Source organism: Xyrauchen texanus, chromosome 2 (genome assembly GCF_025860055.1).
Source record: "Xyrauchen texanus isolate HMW12.3.18 chromosome 2, RBS_HiC_50CHRs, whole genome shotgun sequence".
Classification (NCBI taxonomy): Eukaryota; Metazoa; Chordata; class Actinopteri; order Cypriniformes; family Catostomidae; genus Xyrauchen; species Xyrauchen texanus.
The window spans coordinates 23,281,119-23,305,278 of record NC_068277.1 but is presented as its reverse complement, the minus strand read 5'-3'; the positions used below and the strand labels follow the sequence as shown (position 1 = coordinate 23,305,278).

Sequence of the window (24,160 nt, the reverse complement as noted above, 5' to 3'; positions counted from 1 at the left end):
GCAAAAAATCATAATTGTCGATTATTTCCCTTGATATTGTAATTGTGATTATTAATGTCGATTAAAATATGACATCATGAAGCAACCAAACGTGTGGTTCTTCAGAGTTGCAGCTTTCAATGGTGGATATGAACTGCGCTCCAGTTTCTTTTAAGCATCTTTTAAGCATTAGATTTTATTGTATTTTAGATTGTAATAATGTTTAAGGTAAGGCAAATAAAAATTATTTTAAAATGTATATCTATGGTATACAATAAATTAAATTATTCCTAAATTACGGCTTAAATTATTAGTCCATGTACTGTAAATAATATGGAATATTCAACATTCAAACTTATTAACAGCAGATTTAAATTGACCAAGATAATCCCGTTAGATCTTCAATGGTGATCTTGTTCATGTAAGATCGTTAGATAATTTTTTGCCTCAGTGGTTGCACTTTGGAAACTAAAAACATTAATTTGTGATCAGAGTTTGTGTGATTCGTGAAAATGTTAAATCAACCAATACCAGCTCCATGGCAAATGGGTCTCATTATAGCAGACGCGATAACAATGACGGTGATTCCTGAAATATGCTATTCATGCCATATGCCATGCCATATAATTTATGTTGGCTACACCTCCAAAACATACTTAGAACAGTGAATTACTTAATTGCTATTTTGTACAAATCCCATTCACATTGGCCTACTTATTAACATGACAAAACAAAACTGTTATTACATTTTAATAAATTGTACACAGAAATCAAGCAACGTGACAACCTCTCCCATTACAATGACTGCTGTCACTCACTGCAGGTTTACACCGAGTGAGATCTGCTTTTCGACGTGAGCTCAGCGACGCTCCACACAAGCTTAAGTTCAGATCACTTCAAGTGTCAGGTGATGTTTCTTCAGCATTTTTGTGTGCCACGTGAACAGAGCTAGAACAAAGCAAGCATCTGGGCATTAAGACTGGTTAAAGCTTGTGCATTAGGATCGGTTGTCTTTACTGATAGGACGGAGGACTAATCTAAGTGGCTCTGATTGGCAATTGCCGTTTCATTGCTCAATGGACATGTTAGTGATTGATAAGAATACTCAACCACTGCAAAAACACGTTGTAAATAGAAACCATTGATGCAACAGTAGCAGACTTAAACTGAACGCTGTAATCTTAAATTTTCACGATTACATAATCGTGGCAGCCGTAATCTTAAATCGCGATTCGTTTTTCGATTAATTGTGCAGCCCTACTCTGACAGGTCATTGTTAATGTATTGGTGAGCAGGCCTAATGAAAGAGAAAGAAGAATATGACCATGGGAATGCTTTAAAAGTCATTATGCAAAGTTAAATTGACTGTGGAATACAATGGAAAACTTAATGATTTCCAAATAACTAGATAGAACCAACCACCTCCCAAAACACTACACAAGCAAGCCAAGGTTGCTTAAAAAATTTAAGCAGAAGAAATGGTATATTAAGGGTTATTGAAAAGATGGACATGATGGAGGTGGAAAGCAGGTGAAATACAGTATTTCACACACAAATGCACAGACATAAAGTTCCAAAAGAACTGCAATAATCATGAACACCTCAAAATATCACTGAGAATCTTTAACCAAACACTCCCTGTATGTACAGGTTTTCTGTGGTTCTCATGCCGAACCTGTACTAGGCTGGTTCACGGCCGGAGTAATCTAAAGACTATCACAAACCGGCCATGCTTTTCCACTGATGTTATGGCCGAATGGTGATGTAACGGTTTACGTAGCTGCATGGAAGTTTTAAGTGACTATCTCAAACATAAACAAACATGGCGCATCACAGTGTTTGTGTAGCCTACGGTGTTAACTCCTGTTTTGTGGACATATTTAAAAATACAGAGAAATGCATTACAATGAGATGATACTATGCCCAAGATGACAGGTATAAACTTTTTAAAGTGGCTTATCATGCTAAGTTCTATAAACTGTAACAGTGGAATCATCATTGCAGAGAGTTATATCTGGATTTTTGCCATTGCATATAATATGTTTACATCTTGATTGAGAATCCTACTGGATTACATCAGATAGCAGCGATCTTCCTAACTAAATGTGTAATCCCCTTACTAAACAAAACAATACACAAAATGAGATGAAAGAGTGTTAGGAAATCTAACAAAGTTGGCAAATATAATTAAGATGAGATGAGCTGAAGGAGATACCGCCGATTCTGTGTTAATCTCAAGATAGATTGAATTCAATGCCCCGGTTAGTAAGCTGGATGGTCAGCGTCCAAGCAGAGTCCAAGACATCTTTGCTCCCCCCACTGCCGCTTTTGCTTTGGTCTCTTATGCTCCCTGTACTCAAATTACAAATTTCAATTTGTTTATGATTTGGTCAATAGTCTGATTGAAGCCAGTGAGCATCATTTCTTGCCGTTTCTACTCTTAGAGTTTTTTCCTTTGGGATCTCTCTAGTTTACCACGGATCTCCGTAGAAGGACGTTTTGCAAGTAGAGTTCTCGTTTGCTAAAATCTCATCCATATCAGATTTCAAGGCACAATTAAAGACTCATCTCTTCAGACAGTACATCCTCGCTCCCTCCTCTGCCCACTGCTTTGTTATTGTTTATGTACATTTACATAATGTTTAAAATCATGTTTACCACCAATAAAATCATGCAGTTGTGATTTTTTCTGATTTTGTTTACTGAGGCATAAATATGTAAAACTCTTATACAACATTATCTGGTTCCACTGAAGAGTTCATGTCAGCAGCCAGAACCTTCTAAAAAAATAGAGCCATAGGAAAAGGAAGATTTACATTCAAACTTGAAGACTTTAACATAATCTCTGACTAATCACATTTCTCTATACTCAATCTACCCCCTTCACCCACACACACGCTCAGACTCTCCCTGTGCTCGACAGCTTACAATGGAGCCATTATTACAGCACTGGATCTCCCGATATATTTATTTTCAGATCATTTGTTAGTGGAATTAAAACAATCACAGGCTCTGAGACTAGGCCTAATTTCCAATGGAATAAGAACCAGTCTGGATGTCTGGATCACAGAGCTCCTTAGACAAATAGCCTTCTGTTATTAGTGGTTCGCTCACTTGCTCCTCTGGAGTCAAGGATGGAAGAACAGAGAGGGAGGAGGGAAGAAGAGGCATCAAAGCTCAAGAGAAGCCATCTCTGCTGTGCAAAGGAAAGAGGATCAACTTGAGGTTGAGCTTCTTGTCCTGGAACAACCAATTTATTGCCCAAAGGCATTTGGTAGTAGTGGTGATGCCATCTGGGCTCATGACGTCAGCCTGATGAATGTGAAAACTTCAACTCCAATGCATGAAGAATTTTTCCAAACAACAGTAACAATGTGGCCATAATGTGTGTCGACAGACTGACAAAAGTAAATGAGAACTGGACAAGTATGGGGTCATCAGAAGGAAGAAGTGGAGTGGTGGTGGCGTAGTGGTCTAAAGCATATAACTGGTAAGCAGAAGGTTGTCGATTTGATCCCCACAGCCACCACCATTGTGTCCTTGAGCAAGGCACTTAACTCCAGGTTGGATTGTCCCTGTAATAAGGGCTCTGTAAGTCGCTTTGGATAATAGCATCTGCCAAATGCATAAAATGTAAATGTAAATGCATAAAATGTAAGGAGGAAAAGGTGCTCTGTTCTTTATTAGTCAGCAAAGAGAGACTGTTCCATCCTCCTCCAGATCTGAAAGGCAGAACATCTCTTACGTCAACTGACCACAAAACCACTAGAGCCAAAATCCACAAAAAAGGAGAAAGAGGGATGGCATCCTCCAGTATTTAACAGAAGAAACCACTACTGAAGCAGCAAAAGGGCCAGAATGAGCCCCTAAATATAAACAATGTAAGTCACATCTGTTTGTGAAGAGATGTCACAGATCAGAACTAGGAGCTAATGTCTGTGTCAACAATCAAGTATAAGAGTGTATTACAGAATTATTGTCAGAGTTAGAGAACTTGCGCAAGGTGACATTAGAACTTGACTTATCTTCCATTTGGTTTACTTTTGAGGAACTATTCCGTATAGCTGTGCTGTAATCAGCATGTGCCGGGTTACAGCCAAAACACACACATACGTGAATGCTCGCCAAGAAAACAAATCTTACAGGACTCAAAGACATGCAAGAAAACAAACTTTAATAGAAGGAATGTGAGGCTTTGGCAAGTGCTCGCTGGACAGCCACTTTGTTAGAAGGTTACTGGAGTTTGAATCTTGGTTTAACTCTACACCAACATTCCACCTCTGTGGGAGATGTTACAGAGCAGCACAGACAGGCAGAATCTTGAATGCCCCCTGCTGCCACCTACTGGATACAAGTGGAACTATATGATAAAGATTCCTTAGTACTGCAAAAACTGAGAATTGACATCAAATTAAGATTGCTCTGTTTTTTTATTATCCAATGCAATAAATAAAAGAAACAATGATTTTTAAATTTTATGAAGGAAGTGTGAATGGTGAGCCAATTTATGAGCCAAATTTTAGTACTTTCGGTTAGGCATTTTAAAGTACGAGTAATTGTACAGATTTTGCCTTAACAAGAACCACAAAAAACAGAAATGCATACATTTTACACCCACAGACAAAAAAAAAAAAAGTCAAACACACATAAAAAAAAAAACAAGAGACAATGAGATAAGAGACAAAAAAAAAAATATATCCTATTTAGAAATAATGATAAATTATTGATTTATTAAAAATTAGCAGCTTTCAATGGGTGATAAGTCAATATGTAGATTGAATCTGAAAGTTCTCCATTATAAAGTAAAGCAAATACTAACTGAAGTTCCATCAAAACCATTAAAAAAAAAACTATTTTCTTCCTTTTATTAGAGGATAAACCTGGGGATGCATAGTCAGGCTCCAGTGCACAATGATTCATTCAAACAGTATGTTCACAAAAAGAAAGTGATTGAAGATCAACTCCAGTCATGCCCTAGATCAAGGCTTATCTCAGAGACTCAAGCAGTAGCTGAGGTCTGTGGCCAAGACTGGGTCAGACATGGATCCCATCAACATGAGCAGAATCTGGGTCAGATGGAAGTCTATGATGGGAAATGATGGAGGATGCTGGAGTGGGAGGGTGATCAGAACATTTTGAACCCGAACAGTTGATGTTGATATAAGTGTGTGCATTTGTGTGCACGTTGCACATCCTGTGGCTCAAGAGACTGAACACAGTCGATACAATAAGCTGCTCTATGCCCAAGGCAACTGGAAGGGCAGGACAGACACCCAAGAAAAAACATAACCGAAATCATATGGGCCAGTGTGTTTCATTATCTGTTTGGCAATGTCATCCATCTTACATCAGACCCATATTTCACTCAGGGATTAATTCTTAAAGCTTATGAAAATGGTTTAAAGTGGCACTAGAACTTACTTTTGCATAAACATGCTCTCTCCAAGTTCATGTTAAGGTCGGTACAAATGTGTCCAAGAAAAAACCTCGGGAATATTCAGTGATTGTTCCCAATTTGGCTCTCTCTATGTTGCGCAATCTACCTTTCACGTGATTTTCTTCTTCTGTATTCCCTCAATCCTTTCATAAATCCAAATATTGAAGGCAGATGACCCACTACACACTTCACAGCACATTGAAACAATAAAACAACATGCTTATTTAGGCCTTAATCTACAAATTCTTAGCATTTTTTATCCTCCACCCCCCGTCTGCCCCTTAGATTTAAACAGACTGTTTTTGCTACTGAATCTTTAGGATGTCGATGTAGACAACCTGTTAATATTGACTAACTTGCAAGTAAAATGTGTAACAGCGCCCCCAACCACATTACTGGATACTGAACACTGAAGGTGTTTGTGACAAGGAGGAGGGCAGGGCCAGGCCGTGAGTGCCCAAAGGAGCAGCCACAGCTGTCTGCCAGGGGACAGAGTCACCGCTGCCGGCCACTTGGACGTGGAGGAAAGGCCGCCGTCCGCGAGGGGATTGCTGCCAGCAGCCTGGCGTGGAGGGGACTCCATGGGGCAGGGGTCAGAGGACTCGCTGCTGTCGCCCGGGGAGGAGCGGCCCCGCCAGAGGATGGAGGAGTGGTCGAGGGCCAGGCGACGGCGTGTCTGGGAAATGGCAAGCAATAATTTTTTCTCTCCTCTCTTTCTCAATGTAGCTCATCTCGCCCTTTCCTTCTCTCCTTTTTCCCTCCCAGGTCTTGAAAGGCAGGGAAAGCCTGCCGGCAAGCGCAGCCAGGGGGGGGGGCTTACGTCATGCCCAGGCAGTGTGATGAGGAAGAGGGCAGGGCTGGGCCGTGAGAGCACAAGTAAGGGAGGGATAAAGCCAAGGACAGGGATAAAGCGGAGCCTGATACGGCAGTTTGGGAGAGAGAGCCACACGCAGCTGCCACGTGCGTTTATGTTTATGTCTTTAAGTTTTCCTTAAACATTATATTTACTGTTCAGCTAGCTCCTGCAGCCTCCTTGCCCATTTTACCCATTACAGTGTTGATATGTAAACATAGGCAGCCCTATGTTAATGTGCTCTCGGTTGTGATGTCAACACCTTGAACAATTTCTGAACAAGACTGATTTCCACAGAAGAAAGACATTCAAACAGAATTGGAAAAACATGGGAATAAATGATGACAGATATAAAAAGTTTGGGTGAACCATTCCTTTAAAGGTGGATTCTGATGAATGGCATCACGGCGGTTTAAATCTCTTGACCCAAGGCACTGAGGGGAAGAAGGACGTTGATGCCCTTTAAAAGCAATGCAGATGATCAAACTCAGAAAGCAAGCAGCAGCAGAGAGTTCCAACCAAACAGACCCCATCATCCAGATTGGACAGATGGAAACCCACCAAAAACCAGCGCTTGAGGAGCCAAAAGTCTCTTCATATTGCGGACCATGGTGGAGGCTGATAAGGAGAAAGGGGAAAAAGGACAAAGTGGAACGAAAGACTGGGCTGGGGCGACTGGAAGACGACCAGCAATAAAACAAATGGGCATCTTTGATTACAAATCATGGTGACCATAGACATTTGCTCATGTCAGACAGAGAAAAATCATTAAAACTTGCTGGAAAAATACATATCTACCACAGTCCTGCCTACCTGGATGAAGATGCACAGTGTTTTGTTCTCCTAAGTAGGTCCCAACTTAATCTTTCCTTTATCATCAGCCAGGACACAATTAACTTTTCAAGAACGCTCACACAATAAAAAGAGGTTTTGCGAACACATGTTAGAGCACACTATCTGACCATCATGAAGACGATACACATGCATGGCTTTGGTCTTATTCAAGAAGAAATATTTGAACTCTTCAGTGACATCTTTTTGGCATAATTTGCTTCCCACTGTTTCATAATTGGGATCAGCAACAGATCGGTATTGAAAGGAACTGGTAGCGATTAGAGTAGAGGATTGCTCCTAATATGGCACTGGTCTCTCCTTCAATGTTAATCTAAGCTGTTTGCCTATTTTATTATCAACCAGGCAAAATTCCAAAGTGTGCTGGCTTAAAAAGGTAATGCCATATCTCTCAACAAGCTGAACAACAGTAGGGAGCATTGCTGTCTGTTGCACAAATGGTGTGTGACAAGTTACAAAGTTTAATGCTTAGGGTTTAGTTTTAAAAGAGAGAGAGAGAGAGAGAGAGAGAGAGAGAGAGAGAGAGAGAGAGAGAGAGAGAGAGAGAGAGAGAGAGAGAGAGAGAGGACATTTCTATGGTGCTTGAGGAGAGATCATAATGCTTATTTGGCATTTCATTTTCTAATGCACTCCTCACCCCATCTTGGTCTAATAACAGTAAAAGAAAGCAGAGGACTTTTCTGCATTCCGATGAAAAATCCACTCAATTTCTCTCATATGTGTTCCCTCAAACCACTTAGTGTCTATTTGCACTGTCCTTGAAGCATTGTCCATACACACAAAGTTCCACGACTCTTCTGGCATAAACAAAGGTGACCTGAAACAATATTTGATTCAGAACAGATTGGCTGCCCTTTTTCCTCCAGACTAGATGGTCAGATAAGGAAAAAGAAAAAAGAAAAAAAGGGGGGGCACATTAAACTACCAAAGAACAAGGCCTTTGTACTCTCTTGAAGACCTCACGCAGAAACCTAGTTTTGACCATCAGGTCAAATGTTAGCACAAAACACAGTTGTCAAAGGGAACACAGATAATGAAGAATAGTTCTAATACACCTTCAGTCATTATTCAGACTTGAACACATTATCTCTCTCTCGCTCTCTCTTACACACACACCTGTTTCATGGCAGTCTCTCCGATCTTATCCGAATGCTTGCGGATACTCTCCAGGAAGTCTTTGAGGTCAGACATGGAGACGTCTCTGATGTGGGTGCGCAGGCATGGGATGTTCTCTGCCATGATGGCACAGAAACGATACAATCCTGCTTGAGGCAAACAGTCATCCTCCAACTGTTCCAAGGTTCGTAATGCCGGGTAGTATCTTGGGTAGAATATGAAAAGGTTGGGCAGGACAACATGAAATGTTGCATATTTCTGTTACTAGAGCTACACAAACTAAATAAAATAAATAATTGAGATTACAATTACAACTGCTACAATTAACTTGTATTGAAAAGATGAAATTACAGCAATCCATCACATCATATATCCTTTCTCGCTTTGTGTATAACTTATTTCAAAATGTGACAACATAAAGAATGACATGAAAATGCCTTACACAAAATAAGTATTTAAATCAAAATTTTCTAATTATTAAATCGAAATGGCAATAAAAGGAAAATAATATTATGATGTATAAATAATTCAGATTTTTGTCATAATTGTGCAGCCCTTACTGCTACTTCAAAAATGTTCCTACTATTGTAGAGCACACAAGCGATACATATTTTTTTACTTTTGGTTTAAGACTCTTGGCATGATAACAATTTAACCCAATCACGATGATCTCAGAGATGAGCTATACTTGACTCTCTGAGAGCAGCAGGACTCGCACACAAGTACTCAATTCAGCATCACGGTCACGCAACATTACACAGAAGACCCAAACCTAGGGAGCGAGAGTCGCTCTTGGCCGACCCTGCCGCTATCTCCAAGCTAATGGCAAAACCAAGCACACAAGAGAGGTAGAGAAACACGAAGAGCAGAGATAAATAACAAACAAAATGAATGGAAAAGTTACAGGTCCATGCTGATCTTAAGGTTATATGGAGGACAAGTCTAGACAGAGCAAGAGAGCAAAACCAATCACATGCATAATGCTTCAACAAACGTTCAGAGTGGCATATGCAAACACACCATGAAAGTGGACTAGTTTTTCCCAGACAGCATGTTTTGGTGTCATATTCATAACAACAAAAATGAAAGCTTTCAAGCATTAGTTATTATCCTTTTCGGTTTCTACTCTAGGTTCCCACACTTTTTGACCAAGACATTTCCATAAGCTTATTCGTGTATTTTGGTTTTTTATTTCTTTGCTGGTGCAGATTTCCATTTGTATTTTGGTCAATCTGAATTGATAGATTTAAATTGTTATACTTGTACACATTTTTTCAATAAGACTATCAGTGGACACACTGATTTCATCACGCCAGCTTGCAGGTACGTTTTACTGTACTCCGGCATGTAGTAACAAGAAGCAATATCTAGCTGATGGAATATTTCCAGGTTTTCCCATGACGATGTCTAATAATGTTGCATTTGAACTTGAGATAACATGGGGTATGCAGATGCTAAATCTAGCAAGAAGAAAACCCTGTCTCTCTCCAAATGTATCCCTTTGTGCCTCTATGATTCCTGACAGCTGCCAAATGCTGCTCTGTACATCTCAGACATCCTTCAATTTGAAAATCTCTCTCTGTTCAGTCTCTAGTCAGAGCAAACAGCTCAACAGAGTGAGACTCTCAAGTGGTAATCAAACATCCCTTTAAATCATCAACACCTTTCTCTTTCCAAGATGAGAATGTCTCTTTCTCATCCAAATACAAACAAATGTACATTTTTAAAAAATATGATGCGAACGGCTCTTCTGCATATAGGCTGATAAATTCATACGTTTATCTCTACTGCCACCTAGTGCTTGTCTGTCTCTACTTTGCTGCATACAAAGTTAAAATAAACATTCATAAGTAATCTCATACCTTTTAGCCTTCATATGTTCCTGTAACTTGCTGTACATCTCCAACACTAGAAAAAAAAAGAAAACATGATATTGTGGTAAGAACAGTCAACCAAAAATTATTCTGACCACAAAATGTATACATGTTCTAGATTTCCTGTGTTATCTGTTCAGCCTTTCTCAGAGACTGTGTGCCATTATGTGTATGTCATACCATTGTGTTGCATGTTTGTTATTGTGGCTTCATTTACTAGTTCCTTAATGTAACATAAAAAAACAATAACAAACTGTGGTTGGTGGTTTTGCATGTCGGTTAGTCAGGCTCTTTCTGTATAAACGGGCAGTGGTCTTGGCTAGAATAAACAGAAAACATGAAAAAACACAGGCAGAGTACTGATGAATGTACCTGGTATGCAGAGTGTGAGATTGTCAATGGTGGTGGCAATATTCCTTTGCTGCAGACGGCACTGCCTCAGTTCATCCATCATCGTTAGGAGCTACAGGAAAGGTAATCAATGACTTAATTAACGTTTTAAATTGTTTTAATGATGTGTTCTGAACCATAGACAAAATAAAAATATTGGGTACACACCTCCTTGCCGTCATTTTGGAGCTTCTGATTGGTCTCAGTCACCTGACCCTGAGAAAGACAGTCAATTATTAGAGAAAGTATTAGGGCTGTCGATTTAATGTGTTAATAATGTGCGATTAATTGTACAAAAAATAACGCGTTAAATTATTTACGCAATTAATCGCAATGCTTTCCTGAGAAATGCAAGCTTGTAGTACCACCTGTTTACTCCAGAGGGCAGTAAGTGAAATTTCAGCAGTGTGAGCAATGTGCAGTTTATACAGTGAAGAAAAAACTTCAGCGGACACACAACACAAACATGCGTTACGTTCTTGCGTTCAAAACACTTGGGAGCGCAAATGCGAACTAAGGGATCTCAAGATGTGTTTAAAGATTGAGTATTAAACTATCTTTAACTTGACACTGTGACCTAAACATTTTATGTTTATGACGCACATTTGTTTGTACGTACCTCTATTTTAACTAGATTTTTTTTGCTTTATAAAGATGTTTTATTTGGTTTTCACAGTTTTGATAAGTTAATATTTTCTGATTAATCTGTTTATTTTTCTTGCCAAGTTTTTATACATCAGTGTAAATTTATGTCTATAAAGCCCCTATTTGCACCTTTTTGTAAAGACTTGAAATATTATTTAAATACTCTTTGTACCTCCAACAACTCCAAAGCATTGAAAAGCATTGCACAATGTAATGAATATAATGTCTTGGCATTATAGAAAAATATATCTGTAGTACTGTGTACTATGTATACCCCTGGCTTGTTTCTTAAAAAAAAAAAATGTCTGACGCAGGTGTACATTGACAGGTCCTTAAACAAGCCCTCATAATAAATCACCAACTGATTGACAAATTCACTTGTGAAATGGATTGCTGTGAACTGTATGCCAATGATTGAGTTATGATCAATAGTATGGTAGTAACCAATACATTGTATTCTAAAGCCGCTTTTTGTATTGTCCTTTTCTTTTTTATCTCCTGTTCAATCTCACCTTGAGTTTCTGGGCTTCCCCACGGACTTTGAGCAGTTCAGTGATTGAGTCCACAAAGCCCTGGAAGTGATGGTTGCACATCTTTTCAATTTCACGGTCATGGTTTCGGATCCGACACTCCAGTTTCTCCATGAAGAGTCCATGTTCCTGCCCATCATAAACTGACCTATCATGAGAACAGAAAGAGCATGAGCATGTCCCCCACAATGTTTCTAGCACTCCATCCTTGATTCTGAGCTAAATTCATACCATTAAGTATGGAATTTTTCTGTGGGTCGCAAGACACGTTATACTTGCTCATTGTTGTGCATGTCGTTTAAATGATGACTATGTCACTCACGCTCAACCTGAAACTGATCATTGTCACAGATGCACAGAGCAAAGTCGCAACACCCCCTGCATTCATTCTTTAATGACGTATTTACATGGGGTTTGTGTGATATCTAAACAATTATCATTGTATACTTCGGGGATTACATTAAGACATGCATGTTAAACTCTTAATAAAATGCCTTTTAAGGGCCTGGGTAGCTCAGCAAGTAAAGACGCTGACTACCAAACCTGGAGTCGCAATTTCAAATCCAGGGCGTGCTGATTGACTCCAGTCAGGCTTCCTAAGCAATCAATTGGCCCGTTTGCAAGGGTGGGTAGAGGCACGTTGAGTTAACCTCCTGGTGGTCACTATAATGTGGTTCTAGCTCTCAGTAGGGCACGTGGTGAGATGTGTGTGGATGCCGCGGAGAATAGCGTGAAGCCTCCACATACGCTAGGTCTCCGCGGTAACGTGCTCAACAAGCCACGTGATAAGGTGCACAGATTGACTGTCTCAGATACGGAGACAACTGAGATTTGTCGTCCTCCACCCCGATTGAAGTGAGTCACTACACTATCACGAGGACTTAGAGTGCATTGGGAATTGGAGAGAAAAGGGGAGAAAATATATATTTTTTAATATATATACATTTTATTTTGAAATGTTAGCAAATTCCTATACAATAAAGATGTTACTTATTCATATTGTTTATATTTTTACACAGCAACAGCTACAATAGGCTATTTTCTAAGTTAAATCTGTTGTCTAAAAACCATTAAAGTCTATGTACAATTGTGCTCAAAAGCTTACATACCCCTGGCAGAATTAGTAAAATATTACCCATTTTTGGAAAATATGACCAATCGTGAAGACACTATTCTTTTATTTAGGAATAGTGGTCAAGTGAAACCATCTATCATTTCAAAGTTGTGTGTGCCCTTTTGTAATCATATTGATAACTACAATCACACAGATGGCCCGGACAAAAGTTTATATACAAATTGACGAGAAAAGGGGAGAGAGAGAAAAAAAAGGCACACACAATTCTGTGATAATAAATGGTTTCACCTGACCACTACTCCTAAATAAAAGAATAGTGTTTTCCTTGATCAGTCATATTTTACAGATTCTGCCAGGGATATGTAGATTTATGAGCACAACTGTATATTAAATTATGTTAAAGATCTAAGAATACCTTTTGTAAAAGTATAGTAGTTGGAGATTGATTGTGCCTTTGAACGCAATTCTACAGTATAGTTTCCTGGAAATAGTGCCTTTGAATGTATAATAAAGTGTTAATATATAATAATTTTTGCAGTGTTTACCATAGACAAGGATTGTTTTATATTATGACATAACATGTCCCCAACTTTTCAAATAATTCCTAAACACCTGTATGAATGCACACATGAATATATTTCTTAGAACTATGAAACTATTTATAGTTTAAAAACAATTCTGCGAGAAAAAGAACCACAATAAATCAATATATGATTTTATAAGTCTTGTATCATGTCTTAATTCACATATTGCCTTTATCCATTGATCAGAAGAATGCAGAGCAAATAAACCTCTATAAAACACAGGATTATTTGCCACTAGGTGGCAGTAACACACATACAATAAACATTAATGCCCAGCCAACACAGAGCAACTTCTAGGTGGACAGATTTATCCTTTTTGTTTAAAATTCATGAGGTATTGTCCCACCTCTGCTCTGCAAACACAGCTGAGGCTAATTAACATGAAGAAATCCTCTTGACTTCAGGATATGTACTTAAATAGCCAACTCAATAAATTGTACAAGTGTGCATCAGCCAATAAAGATTTGAGATCAACTTAATAATAAGTGTTTTTGATTCAATATTTAAACAAAAGGACAAAACATGTGCTAAGTGAAAAGTGAAAGAAACAGAAAAGTGCACAACTAAAAGAATTGATCACCCACAACAACCCTGGTTTAAATTCTTGCAAGTTATGGAAAGAGTGGTTTGATTTCTCTGTAATAGAACATTTAAATACCAACCACAGCTGAGAGCTCTGGCAGTGAACAAGTGTCAATATATCCCAATTCAATTCTTTCAGTTCAATTCCACTTTTATAGTTTCATCATAATAAAAATTATTCCAAAGTATTTTGACAATATTCTGTTAATATAGTTAATGAGTTAGCAAAAGAGACGATGGCATTAAAAAAAATTAAGATATTTTGTTATGGATTATCGTATTTTACCTGTCAAATCATTGTTATTGACCTCTTAAATAAACAAATAAGACTGTCAACCCAGTGTTACAAATGTACAGTGCAGTGTTTTCCCTAGTATTTGTTTTGTAGAAACTGTGTGTGCCGTGTGCGCGTTCACGAATGTCGGTGCAGGAATAGCTTAAAATGAACTTAGAATCATTATGGATGGGTTATTCATGTTTGCCTTGACGCGCGTGTGCGTGTGTGTGTGTAAAAAAAAAAAAAAAAAAAAACGGTCAAATAATTAAACACCTATAGGTGTTTGATTTGACTTATTTTTTTTTTTATTTTTTTTTACACAAATTACTATAGTCAGTCTTAACAGGCATGAAAAAACAAAAACACCAAAGCAATCTAAAACTAGATCTCACTGGCTCCGACTTCAGTGAAAAAGATACATGAGTTACAGTATGAAGATGAAAAAAGATTTAAGGGGATTATTTTTTTTTAAATAAGCTAAAAGCACCAACTCCAGTGATTAAAATGATTTAAGTATAGCATATTAACTGCACAATTGTGCAAAATTAGCTGCAATATCAAAAGGGCATTTTGGTGTGGTTTGATTCTGTATAACAAATTCGTGTGGTTTCATTTACAGATTAGTTCACTGACCACTTCTGTAAATGCCACTAGGTAGCGACAAATTAGTTTGTGCAATGAGCAAGTCATTAGCCATTTTCACACATGCAAGCAGGTAAATTACAGGAAAATCATTGGCTTGTCTTTACTGGTAAATGTGGCACATGTGCTATTCACATGGAACTACTTTGTCTTTTTTCCATTTTGCTAGTACATTTCACACACCAGAACCAAATGTCCTTAAACTCTGTGACGTCATTTTCCGGAAATGTCATCTACACGGCTGCACCAGAAATATGGGCTTCTTGTTTTAAAACATGGAGGGGTATTATTTTGAATCTGAATTCTGAACTTATGTGGTTAGTAATGTTGGTGATGCCTTTTTTTTGGGGCAAACGTTTGCATTTCTGCAGTTGCTTGAGACTCAATGACATTGTATGCGTTGTATTCAAATAAGACTGTTGACCTACAGAGAACAAAATGATGTTGCTAGCATCTGAAGGTGGAGACGCCATCTGTGCCTGAAAAGCACAGTAATGAGTACGTATATTGATACAAAGAGGTCTGTGCTCTCCTGAATGAGGCTGTTGATTTTATCGTACATATCAGAATATCGGTTGTGGTAATGAGGGCGTGGTCATGTGTCTGTTTACGGGAGAGAGGGAGTGGTGTGACTCGTCAAGCTGGTTGACATGATTTCTAACAGCTGTTTCTTGTTACAGTGATAGCAGGGAGAGACCTCAAAAAACAGCCAAGACACGCCAGAGATGGAGAGAGCACGATACGAGAGTGTGGCTTGAGATATTCTAAGAGTGTATGTTATTTAGAGTGTTTTCGTTTGAGTAAAGCCCAAGAGGCCAAGAGTGTGCAGTGCGAGACAACCAAATAAAGTCTTACTTGAACTGCTTCATTGTTTTCCGACTCCTCCTGTGACTGAACGTCCAAATTTAAATCACACTGGTGCCGAAACTCAGGAATATGTAAGGAGTTATGTCATCATGGAGTCTTCACCACATGGATCCAGACCCTTAACGGCATCCAACGGAACCAACATTAGGCCCTCGTCCAGCTGCAGCTAGACAAAGAGCAGCCTTTCCAACTCCTGCTCCAGGCCGAAGCTGAAGACCAGCAGGCGTTTTGGAGCCTGATCACACATGAGGGGGCTGCGGGTGTGAAGCCAGACACAACACTGAACGTCCCCACTGGTTACCCTGGGAAAAAATGGGTCCTGCCGAAGATCCGGAGGCATATCTCGATCTTTGAGAAGACAGCAGAGGTGTGGAGATGGCCATCACCAACTACAGAACAACATCAGTTGCCTGTGACAAAGATGCCTCCCTTCCAGATGCGCTGAACGACTTCTACGCTCGGTATGAAGTGCAGAACGACGTGGTGGCGAGGAAGACCACCCCTCCTCCCAACGGCCAGGTGCTCTGTCTTACCACGCCGGATGTGAGAAAAACTCTACGTAGAGTCAACCCAAGGAAGGCTGCTGGACCAGACAACATTCCTGGCAGAGTGCTCAGAGGATGTGCAGACCAGCTGGCAGATGTTCTTACCGACATCTTCAACATCTCTTTAAGCAGCGCTGTCGTTCTAACGTGCTTCAAGACCACCACCATCATCCCCATGCCAAAGAAGTCTTCAGTGTCCTGCCTCAACAACTACCGTCCCGTCGCACTCACACCAATCATCATGAAGTACTTCGAGAGGTTCGTCATGAGGCACATTAAGACCCAGCTGCCCCCCTCACTAGACCCACTGCAGTTTGAGTATCGTCCAAACCGTTCAACGGACGACGCCATAGCCAAAACATCTGGCCCTCACCCACCTAGACAAAAAGGACTCATACATTTGAATGCTGTTCATAGATTTCAGCTCAGCATTCAACACAATAATTCCTCAGCACCTGATTGGAAAGCTGATCCTGCTGGGCCTGGACACTTCCCTCTGCAACTGGATCCTAGACTTTCTGACTGGGAGACCTCAGTCAGTCCGGATCGGGAACAGCATCTCCACCACCACCACACTGAGCACTGGGGCCCCCCGGGGCTGTGTGCTCAGTCCACTGCAGTTCATGACTGTGCAGCAATGCACAGCTCAAACCACATCGTCAAGTTCTCAGATGACACAACCGTGGTAGGTCTCATCAGCAAGAATGACGAGTCAGCATACAGAGAGGAGGTGCAGCAGCTAACAGACTGGTGTAGAGCCAACAACCTGTCCCTGAATGTTGACAAAACAAAAGAGATGGTTGTTGACTTCAGGAGAGCATAAATTGAACACTGTCCGATGAACATCGACGGCTCCTCTGTGGAGATCGTCGATGTAGAACACCATCTCATAGTATGTTATGTTTACGTTTGAAGAAACTGTCATCTTTTTAAACTACTGTGTACTGGTGTCTCACTGTGCATATTGTCCTGTTCATTGTTAGAAATGTTCCTGTACTTTATGCACATGCACATGTATGTATGTATGTATGTATGTATATATATATATATATATATATATATATATATATATAGGTATTTTATTTAGTTGTGTAGTCTCATGTGGTTCTGTGTTTGTCCCATGTTGTTTTTATGTAGCACCATGGTCCTGGAGGAACGTTGTTTCATTTCGCTGTGTACTGTACTAACTGTATATGGTTGAAACAACAAGAAAAAACACTTGACTTGAACAACTCCCTGCCGCTAAACTCCTCGTATCTAATAGAAGTCATCATGCAACAGGTCGTCGTAGTCCAGAACAGAGTCACCAACTCTCCGTTTCCTGAGGATGGGAAGGCACAGCCACCCGTTCGACTTTGCGCAGCAGCTCCGAGATGCCTGCCAGAAATGGTTGCTGGCTGCGGGGACCCGCGGTGCACAGGACAGCGTAGATCTGGTGACACTGGAGTCTCACCGTCCGGCTTCCATGGAGGATGCCGTCCAGCTGGCAGAGGATTACATGATGTCATTTCCAGGAAACAGCAAAGCAAAGTCTCTCTCACCTTCCCCCAAACCCTGCCCCCGCTAGTTCTCTTTCTGTTCCATCCCCACCCCCAGGAGACAGGGCAGCACTATGCCCAAGTCTCTTTCTCCTGCTAACCCAGTCTCTCCATGTTATCCCTCCTAGGTTGGCGAGCTCAGTTCCACGGGTGTGGTAGGGAATCCTGCTGTTGGAGTTGTGGGAAGTCAGGGCATTGAGGCAGTGGTGGCTCAGTGGTTGAGGCTCAGGGTTACTGACCAGAAGGTTGGGGGTTCAAGCCCCAGCACCACCAAGATGCCACTGTTGGGCCCTTGAGCAAGACACTTAACTCCAGGTTGCTCCGGGGGAATTGTCCCTGTAATAAGTGCACTGTAAGTCGCTTTGGATAAAAGCGTCTGCCAAATGCATAAATGTAAAATGTAAAATGTAAAATGTAAATGCATTTCCTAGGCTCTTGTCCAGTAATAGAGGTGGGCACTCTGGTCCATGTCCCTGACGCTCCACAGGCTGCCCCCGCTCAAGCTGGGGATTATCATATACTGGTGAGTATCCAGGGGGATACATGCCAAGCTTTGGTGGATTCTGGGCTCAAGGGAGTAAGTCCTCGTCCTCAGGGAATTCCCTGAAGGGGATTTCCCTGTAGAGCAGTCATGTGACGAGTCACTCAAACACACATTTGACTAAGAAAGAGTAATCAGCTCCAGCCAAACATTGCGATTGCAAACTCATATTTATTATTTATTATAAAACTGTTGTATAGAGTGACGCAGGACACACAAACAAAAGAGAATACAACACAGCTATTAGTACCGAAGAGCCATTGGGAAGCCCTCTTCCAGGTGGCTTACCATAATCCAATTACCAGTCATTTAGGACAGGAAAAAAAACACAACCGAATAATGATACAAAGTTGTCCACTGTCCACCCCAAAAGCGCCATTGCGCCCGCTACCGCTAATAAATTTACCCATTGAAAGAATTGGTATGGACCTCGTCTGGCCATTAGATTGGACCGCACGCAGGCATCACTTGGCAGTGGTTCTGATGGACTATGCAATGCGATATCCGGAAGCAGTGCCCCTGCGTAGCATCTCAGCACATAGTGTTACTGAGGCACTCTTCAGAATATTCTCTCGAGTGGGGATTCCAAAAGAAATCCTCACTGATCAGGGTACTACATTTACGCCATGAACACTACACGAACTGTACGAATAATTATGGATTAATTCGATTTGTACCAGCGTTTACCATCCAAAAACGAATGGCTTGGTGGAACATTTTAATAAAACCCTGAAAAATATGATTTGTAAGTTCGTACACTAGGATGTTAGAAATTGGGATAAGTGGCTGGAACCTGTTATTTGCAGTGTGAATGGTCCCACGAGAGGGTTTTCCCCCATTCAAGCTGCTGTATGGGTGTCGTTCGAAACTCGCCAAGTGGCAAGGGCTCAGATATATCGATTATGCGGTTAAGCAACGGATAGGGACGGAGCACGTCAAGTTTACCACCTCAATCTCCAGAAAGCTTGGAGGGAGGTGGTCCCTGTAGCCATGGCGACGGTAGTCCCAGAGAGGGTGGAGCTCAGGCCAGAGGTGACGCTCAAACCTAATCAGTTCACCCTGGTCCCATGTGAAGTCCAGCTCTCACCATCGCAGCTCACAGAGATAACCAAGTTTGAAGCGGAATTCACACAAACCTCAGAGTACCTCATCAAAACCAACCCAGGGACACAAAGGCAGGCGGAGGGCCAGGAGACCAAGTGGACCAGAGCAGATCAGGCATATGACCAGGAGACCAGAGCAGGAGACCTGGTTAGGAGGTCTGGGAGGCACCTGCAGGGCCGAGATAAGGTCAGGAGGTCTGGGAGGCGGCTGCAGGGCCAAGATAGGGTCAGGAGGCCTGGGAGGTGGCCACAAAGCAGGGACAGGGTCAGGAGGCCTGTGAGGCGGCCACTGGGCCGAGACAGGGGCAGGAGGCCTGGGAGGCAGCCGCAGGGCCGAGACAGGGTCAGGAGGCCTGGGAGGAGGCCACAGAGCAGGGACAGGGTCAGGAGGCCTGGGAGGTGGTCACTGGGCCGAGACAGGGGCAGGAGGCCTGGGTTGTGGCCACAGAGTAGAGACAGAGTCAGAAGGCCTGGAAGGTGGCCACATAGCAGGGACAGAGTCAGAAGGCCTGGAAGGTGGCCACATAGCAGGGACAGGAGACCGTGGAAGAGAGTACAGGCAGAAATGGGGGAACAGAACCCTTTCTTCTCTTCCTCCTCCTCCTCCTCCGGATGGCCGAAATTGGCAATGCTGGCTCTGGGATGGACGAGGCTTCCAGCTCGTTGGCCGTGGGTGCTGGCTCTTTGAGGTTTTTCTGAAGCAAACATTAAAAATTAACTACATATTCTTCACAAGTGTAGTCACCGGTCTCCGGCAATTCCTTCCACTCGTGAGCAAGGAGGCCGATGGTACAAGGACTTCAAGTGGGCATCAGTAAATCCTGTGTATCTGACAATGTTGCTGAACAGACGATAGCATTCTATAATAGGGAGGTTCGCTCAACTCAACCAGATGAAGACTGCTGCTAGATCCATTTCGGTGGACAGTCTTTCTGTGAAGAGGCAGGCAAGGAATGAGGATCTAAACGCAGCTTTTATTAAACAAAGAATAAACAAACTAACTCAGAATATAATGAAAACAAAACACAGGGAACAAGGCACAGACCATCCAACAATGCATGCAGAGACTGATAAACTAACCAGGGGGAAACAAGGGCTTAAATACACAAGGGAAAACAAGAAATACCTGGGGAAACAATCAGGAAATGAGGAACACCAGGGGAAACAATCAAGGGAAAACCAATTAAAAAAAATAAAACTACAAAAGGACTACAACAATTAACAGGAAACAGGAACTAAAACAAGAATTACAACATAAAAGATAAGGCCAAAATACAACAGGGAATATGACAATGACCCATGAGCCTGTAAATTAGTTGATAATATTTTGAGAATAAAATAACATCACTTTGCAGCAAACATTAAAATACATTTTTGAATCTATAATTTCAGAATATTTTATTTTACTATTAAACCAGCCACCTTGTGAAGTGTTAAATTGAATACTAAATAAACACTGCATTGAAGTATGGTAAAATAAACAATTATTCATAATAATAATAATAATGTTTTATTTATATAGCACAAGCTCAAGGACACTTTACACTCCATATACATTTAACAGGACAAAGGACATTAATATCCATTTCAACAGAAGTTAATAGGGCCATTAGGGCCAGTGGTGGCTCAGCGGTTAAGCCTTACCACTGTTGGGCGCTTGAGCAAGGCCCTTGACCCTATCTGCTCCAGGGGTGCCGTTTCATGGCTGACCCCAGCTTAGTTGGGATATGCAAAACAACTGCATTTCATTGGCTCTGTACCTGTGACAATAAAGTTGAATCTTAATCTTAATTGTATAAAGCCTTTATTCAGTTTTACTAACACATGATGAAAAACAAGAAGCAGAAAAACTTCAAGCAAATCACAGAATGGTCCCATTAGTATATAATTCAGAACATTGTGCATCATTCATTGAGTACATGAGCGCACTACTACTTCTGGGCTTAAAAAGTTAAAACTATGAAGAACTTTTTCTTTTTTCTTCCAGGATCTACTAAACGGCTAATGTACCAAAATAATCGCGCACACACCTGCTCAATTGAATATGTAAGACTAATACTGTAAATTGGCAAGCAGATTTCCTTGAATCCCAAACGCAAACGCACAAAATGCTGCATCAATGTATGTCCTAATCTGCAGGCGCAGCATTTTGCTGTCATTTTCAGCGACAGATCATGTGAAAAAAAATAAATATGTGCCCGGATACGCACTAAATATGCTTCTCATCTGAGACGTGTGTTTGTGCAGTGCGACTGAAGCTTGTTTTTTGTACTAGTGTGCACCTGTGTGGTGCGACTCGCACAAGGGATCCGCTCTGCTTGATTATTTTGACAAAGTTTTTTTTTTTTTAAATACACTTGAATGTCAATTCTGCATTGAATTCAAAATGTAACACTTAGATGGTGAAAATTATGTAATAAACCAACCTCGAGCATGTGGATGACCATATACATCAGTCACCACTGAAGACCAATTTTGACCCAACAAAAACCCTTTAATGTGTCTCATGATTGCCTGGCATCCGTTAGTCCCAATGTATCAGTGGGGCATAGTTTAATGCATGTGATGTCCTGTTCATTGAAATGCAAACAAATTCAATATAAACACACCAAAACAGACACATGGCTTCACCTGAACACACCTTTCCTGTGGCTCAGGACATGCCCTCCTTCTGTAAGTACAGTCTTGACATCAGTTAACACTTCCTCCACAAACACAATGTAAATGTCACGTTCCTGTGTTGTCTGCCCTATGTTCTCTGTTTCACCCATCACGTTTATGTCATGTTTCCTTGTCTGCTCCGTGTTTTCCGTTTCACCCGTCACCGATCCAGTTCCATGTCATGTTTTCCCTGTTGTCCGCCCTGACTCTCACTGTCCGTGTGTAAACTACAATTCCCACAATTCCTGGCCTCTCTCACTGCCTGCACTCTTCATTGTTCTCACCTGTGTCTCGTTTAGTCTTCATTGTGTTTGTGTATTTAACCCTGTTTGTTTCTCCTTTCCCCTGTCAGTCTTTGTTGTATGTAGATGCCTGTTTCCCATGTTTCCATCGTTGTTTCCGCCACAGTTATCCCCGCATACGCCTTCCGTGTTATGTTAACCCTTTGTTTGCCTTTCGTGTTTTTGTTTACCTTTTTCCCATCGTGGATGTTTTCTTTATTTCATGTTTTGTATTACCCCTTTGTCTAAATAAACCTCCGCTGCGACTAGATCCTCATCTTGTGTCTGCCTCCACCTACAACCGTGACAGTAAACACTTCATATTCAGAACCACGGTGAAAGAAAAACTCAAAGCACAATTTAGCATTTTTTTCAGTAGTACGAGGAAGATGCTGGAAGGAAATGTGAGACCTGCACGATGTTCCAAATAGTTATTTAACGCTTAAAAATACTCCATACTGATGAAAATGCATGTGTTACTGGGATAAGCAAAAGTAAAACAAAAATCTAAACAAATTGTACTGTGTCCAGCTGCAGAGGTCCAGCGGTGTACAGCTATGAAACATCTGGCTAATGAAAAACCTCTGATCATCCAAAGAGTAAAAATATAAAAGCATCAGGCACCATGGTCCAAATTCTGCATTGTAAATAGTAACATTTAATAGATCAAATTGACTTTTGGTAATTTTTTCTATTAAGAAAATAGAACATTTTCTATTTCTTAATTTAAATTCTTAATTTTTTCTATTAAGAATATAAACCCAGTAACCTTCATAGCAGTAGAATTCTATGCATTTAACAGCATGATGGGCCAACCCTGTATTTGACTGGCTTGATAAGCGGTAATTTTTTACTCTCATAGTTGAAGACCCTTTAGGTGAAAAATATTTGACTTGCAATGATTTCCCTGAACAAAACTGGAGTCTACCCTCTTTCCAATACTCTCTAGCTAAGAGAGAGAGTTTGTTATTTTTTATTGTATATTATAATATACACAAAACAAGCAACGATGTGACAGTGTTGCCACGGAAGCCTGTCCAAAACCAGTTTCTTGAGGTACCTTTTTACGCAAACACAGTCTGTTAGGGTTAGGTAAGTCACTGATAGGTCAGTGAGGCAACAAGGCAGCTACCTTGGGATTCGGACGCATCCCATATAGCGAACTGCTTATCCGGAAGGGAGAAGCTACCATCAAACAGAAACTGAAAGTGCTTCAATCCAAAATAAAAGCTTCTGCCTAAAATAAAAACTCAATTTAACTAGAAGCGTGAAATTGAAGAAATTGCGATAGGAATATATCACTACCATATAGTAAAATGTCATATTTAATGAAGTAGCAATAATTAATAACAAAAATAATAATATATTAATAGTAATATATTTAAGCAATATCTCACAAGAGTGCTTTTGTACTGAAAAAAGATTTATCAATAATTTAATACATACTAAATTTGCTCTGCAGCACTGTATTTGACAAAAAAATAATGCAATAGTATATCGAAGTGTTTGTTCTATTTTAATTTGATTAAAGTTCTAACAAATCATTTAATTAGACAGTATTCTGATTATAAAATTAAACTTTAAAAAACGAATAAAATGGAAAACATAGAATTTTGGGGGGGAAATCTAACGGTATTTGCAAAAAACAAAAGATTTCATTGGGCCCTATATGACACATTTACTGAGCTTTACATTTGTGTATTTAAACTTAATTTACCAGGTAATTCAACAGGTATGTGGGGATGAAGTATAGTACATGACAGATTTAAAATTAATACACATCGATGT

At 40.5% G+C, this 24,160-nt stretch overlaps 1 protein-coding gene across 4 annotated transcripts in view; it reads right to left on the bottom strand.

Annotated features, from left to right (window-relative positions):
• LOC127654666 (exocyst complex component 6B-like) overlaps positions 1-24,160 on the bottom strand; it is a 150,870-nt gene that overhangs the window by 115,699 nt on the left and 11,011 nt on the right. For all 4 annotated transcript variants that reach the window (XR_007971959.1, XM_052141928.1, XM_052141937.1 and 1 more), the window contains exons 2-6: positions 11,659-11,824; positions 10,670-10,717; positions 10,484-10,574; positions 10,100-10,145; positions 8,238-8,442 (exon numbers count right to left, since the gene is read on the bottom strand). Coding sequence is in view for 3 of the 4 variants with exons in the window: in XM_052141928.1 (XP_051997888.1) it covers positions 8,238-8,442; positions 10,100-10,145; positions 10,484-10,574; positions 10,670-10,717; positions 11,659-11,824 (556 nt within the window). In the remaining variant the exon portion in view is untranslated. The remainder of the gene's footprint in view (positions 1-8,237; positions 8,443-10,099; positions 10,146-10,483; positions 10,575-10,669; positions 10,718-11,658; positions 11,825-24,160) is intronic.